The sequence below is a fragment of the Chenopodium quinoa genome, unplaced genomic scaffold (genome assembly GCF_001683475.1).
Source record: "Chenopodium quinoa cultivar QQ74 unplaced genomic scaffold, ASM168347v1, whole genome shotgun sequence".
Taxonomy (NCBI): Eukaryota; Viridiplantae; Streptophyta; class Magnoliopsida; order Caryophyllales; family Amaranthaceae; genus Chenopodium; species Chenopodium quinoa.
Window position 1 is genome coordinate 1,433,882 of NW_018744620.1, and position 4,277 is coordinate 1,438,158.

Here is a 4,277-nt window from a genome sequence, read left to right on the forward strand (position 1 = left end):
TCATAAATACAAAACACAAAAACCGAGCAATATTATGAACCATAAATACAAAACACTCAAATAAATGTACTAACTTGATCGTCGGAGGCGGAACTCCACCCAACCGGAGTTTCGTGGTTTTGCAAGTACAGACGGTCAGTGCGCATTCCCAAAATTGTAACTCTCCCGAGGGACTTTAAAAACCCCGAAACAGGTGTTACATGGTAGGAAGAGAGACATTATGAACCATGACTCGTGGAAGCCCTTAATAGAAAAATGAAATCATGTTATGCTACGCTTATTGTAAGATTCCTTCTGTCTCTTCTTAGTAGTATATAAAGAGACTTGGGTGTAAGAGCTAAGTCACAAACTCACAACAACAAGCCTTCAATCTTCAACTTCACTACCCACATCCGAAATTAACAAAATTCAATAACATTACAAGAAAAAATAATAATAATAATAATGGCTTCTCACCACACTCGTTCCTTGAGTTTCCTGGCTAAGGTTCACCCAATCGTCGAACAATTTGATTCTCAATTATCCAGATTGAGGTCTTCCCAAGCCACCTCTACATCATCTTTATTGAAGCAAACACTAACAAGCCTTAAAGATTTGTACACCAGTGTCGATGCAGTGCTTCAACTGCCAAAGAATCAACAAGCCATAGCTCAAGATGTGCACTCAAAGTGGACCGAGGAGGTCTTGGATCGATCTCTAAAACTCCTCGACATTTGTAGCACATCAAGAGATGTCCTGGTACAGTCAAAGGAAAGCCTCCATGACATACAATCAGTACTAAGAAGGTCGTGTAGCGGTGAGCTTAACATTACTAGTGAAGTCGCTCAATACTTGAACACACGTAAGAGTGCCAAGAAGTTGATCAAGAAGTCATTGAAAAACGTCAAGGATATTGAACAAACTAACAAAAACAATGCCATTGAGAGCATGTTGAAAGATGTCAACACGATAACACTTGATATCCTTAAGTCAGTGTTATCCTACCTCGGTGGTTCAAAGTTGGAATCGCAAAAAAGTAAATGGTCTCTAGTCAGCAAATTAATGCAGAAGAGCGATAACAAAGAAGAATCAACAACAAGCAACAATTTTGATGATGTTGATGCTACACTTGAGTCAACTATCCGCCAAAAGAACAAAAATGGTGTTGAGAACATGAGGAGCCAGATGACAAAACTCGAGTCTGAAATTCAATCTCTTGATGAAGCATTAGACTCTTTTTGTTAGGCATCTGGTTAAGAGTAGAGCAACTATTCTCCATATTCTTAGCAACTAAGAAAATATTCAATTTTGTACATAGCTTCGAATTGTAAATGAAGATAGCTATATACACATACAATTAATGAAAAGAGACATTGTTCCATATATATTATGAGTTATTATTGACCCGCTTTGACTTTTACACTATTCACCACCCCTCATTTGACCATCTTTTGTGAATAATATGTAAGGAAAAGTGTTTCGGGTTTTTTGATGTCCTTCGGGGGAGTTACAATTCCAAAACTGACCTCTGGACGCCTGTACCTGCAAAACAACGGAGACTCCGGTGGGTGGGAGCTCCGCCTCCGACGATCAAGTTAGAACGTGTATGAGAAGTAAAGTGCGGAAAGTAAAGGGTCTCTCTCGGATTCCAAGAGAGAATCTGCAATGTGTAATTGCTCAGTTCGAGGTGTCAGATGTCTGACTTTCTCTGATGGAGAGTTAATATGTATTGAATATTTTTGAATAGATGTTCCTCAGAGGAAATATCTCCCTTTTATAGGATATTGAAAAACGTGCCCAATACTAGGTTTCAGTAAACTTAGGGCTGATTGGGTTTTGCCTGGAACTTGGGGTCGTAGGAGGTCACTAGCTCAGTTGGCAATTCTGCTTGCCACGTGTCGTGACTTGATTGGTCCACCTTGTACCTCTCACGAGGTGACACGTGGCGGACTCTGATTGATCCACGTGGATGACATGTGGCAGGATATCATTGGTCCACGTGGCGGGGAAAAATTCCCTAATCAGAAAGCATATTCATGTAGGATATTTTTGAATTCGTCTCAATAATTAAGTACTATCATAATATATCACTTTTATAATTTTTACTTATGGAGAATTAAAGTTATTGATCGTTAAAGTTTTGAATTGACAAGCGTGATAAAAGAAAACATGTCAAATAAAAAAGAACAAAAGAAGTATGTATTTATCTAAGTTCTTTACCATCCTTGATCCATGCATTGATCGACTTAGCTTGCACAATGTCACAACACTTAAAAGTCATATTGTGACATGGATGAATATAAGTCTTAAATTAGTTCTCATGATTCATGGGAACTTTCTCCCAATTTTAATCTCAATTTCCTTTTGGCTTGACGTACTAATAAAAGATAAGGATGAAAAAGTTCACATATATAATCAACTTTCAAAATCCATTAAAAATAATTTCAACTTTTGATTATCTTGGGATAATTCCGAGGTCAAAGGCATCTATTCAAATTAAATTAGACCCAAAGTGAATCAATAAAATTAAGAAACAAAACACTCTTATTTTGAGATTATTTATTATTAATCAACAGTTAGGATTAATTTTGAAAGATGACTGAAAAATGATGATCGATTTTCATCCCTACACCCTTGTGGATCATTCGCACCCAAAAAAATAAATAATGATTTTTTAAAAAGTTTATTTACTTAGTATTTTTAATATACAGTACATTTTCTCCAAATGAATTTATTTTGGTGTAAATTTTTTAGAATCTAGATTGACGAGTTCATCTCAAGATATGTTATGATCTTTTAGTTGGAACTTGGAAGCTTAATTAGTTGTTAGCCTGTAATTTATTTTGTAAATTTAACATTATCTGCGCAATCGAACATTATGATGACCTCTTTCAACTCATTCCTACCTTTTTTTTAGGGAAAGATAAAATATCATTTATTGAAAGCCATACGGCATCTACAATAAGCATTATTGAAAAGTAAAATACAATCTAAATTAATCAAGTAAAAATCCTCTTTAAATAAACTATGATGATGAGAAACTAGATCTGACGATGAAGCACAGTCCCCGATTGCTTGATGAATTATGCAGCCTTCTGTGAGGGAGTCCATCTTCTTGACATAGTTTTGGGAAGAAAATTCATTAATTGACCATGTCACCCGCATCCTCAATTCCAACGCCAATTGCAAAATTGTACGAATAACAACCCATGAATCCAATCTTTTAGATAAAATCCTAAAAATAAATTTCAATCTTCCATAAGGGAAGAAAAAAAAGACAAACACCAAACTCTCACAAAAGGAGAGAACAAACCCAAAAATTGGGAAGAAAACTCTTATAAAGAGAGAGCAAGGAGAATAATTAATGACTAAAAAACAAAAAACAAAGAAAATAAAGAAAGAAATGGGGCTTACCATCATCAAAGAGATGATGATGGTAGCCCCTTGCGGCTGCCAAATATTTTAGGGTTTTTTTTTAGAGAGGGAGAGAGGAAGAGGCGAGAGAAAGTTTTACTGTACCTATAGGCTATATAATTGGATTCATGTTGGCAACTTGTTTGATTTAATTTTCATAATGATCAAAGTTCAATGTCATTCATGCAAATCAACATTAAATTAGCATAATATAATCATACTTCAACAACCAAGGTATCTTCTGTCAATATTCAACAACCCTAATTGGGAAACTATGATTATTGCTGGCCATGTTAAAACCAGGCCAAGTTGAACGCTATAGGTTGATTTGATTGATTTAATATTTCGAGTTCGAATTTTATTAAGCTTGAACTTGCCTTGAACTTAAAATCTTTGCATAAGTTTGGTCTGATAATAAATTTTCGAGTTTGAACCGAACTAAAAAATAAGATATTAATGAAGATGTTACTTGTCCCTCTTTAGCATTCGACTTAAGAAAGTTGAATAGAAAAATAACCATATCCTAATTCTTATTAATTTCAATGAGAGCTTATTTTGGAAGACGGAAAGTCATAATGATATTAATTTTTTCTTAATTTCAAATATATATTTATACTCTTCAGAGAAAAAAATTGTCGAAAATGTAAAATAGATAAATAAAAATGATTAAAAACAGACAAATGAAACATTGTTGTAAAAGATGTGGGAAGACAAAAAGATATTAGAAGTTGAAATGAAATAAAAGTTTGTAAATGATGATCAATTAATCATTGCTGTACTTTTTATGTTTATTTAATAAAAAATATAAGAGTGATTGTGAGAGCTTCATTTGGTGAGAGTGATTGTGAAAGCTTCTTTTGGTGAGAGTGGATGAGAGAATTTTT

General features: G+C 34.3%; 1 protein-coding gene across 1 annotated transcript; it reads left to right on the plus strand.

Moving 5' to 3' along the window:
• Positions 1 to 444: 444 nt before the first annotated feature.
• On the plus strand, positions 445 to 1,224 carry LOC110700212. The gene has a single exon (XM_021877720.1). The coding sequence runs from the start codon at positions 445 to 447 to the stop codon at positions 1,222 to 1,224; it is 780 nt and encodes a 259-aa protein (XP_021733412.1).
• The last annotated feature ends 3,053 nt before the right edge of the window (positions 1,225 to 4,277 follow it).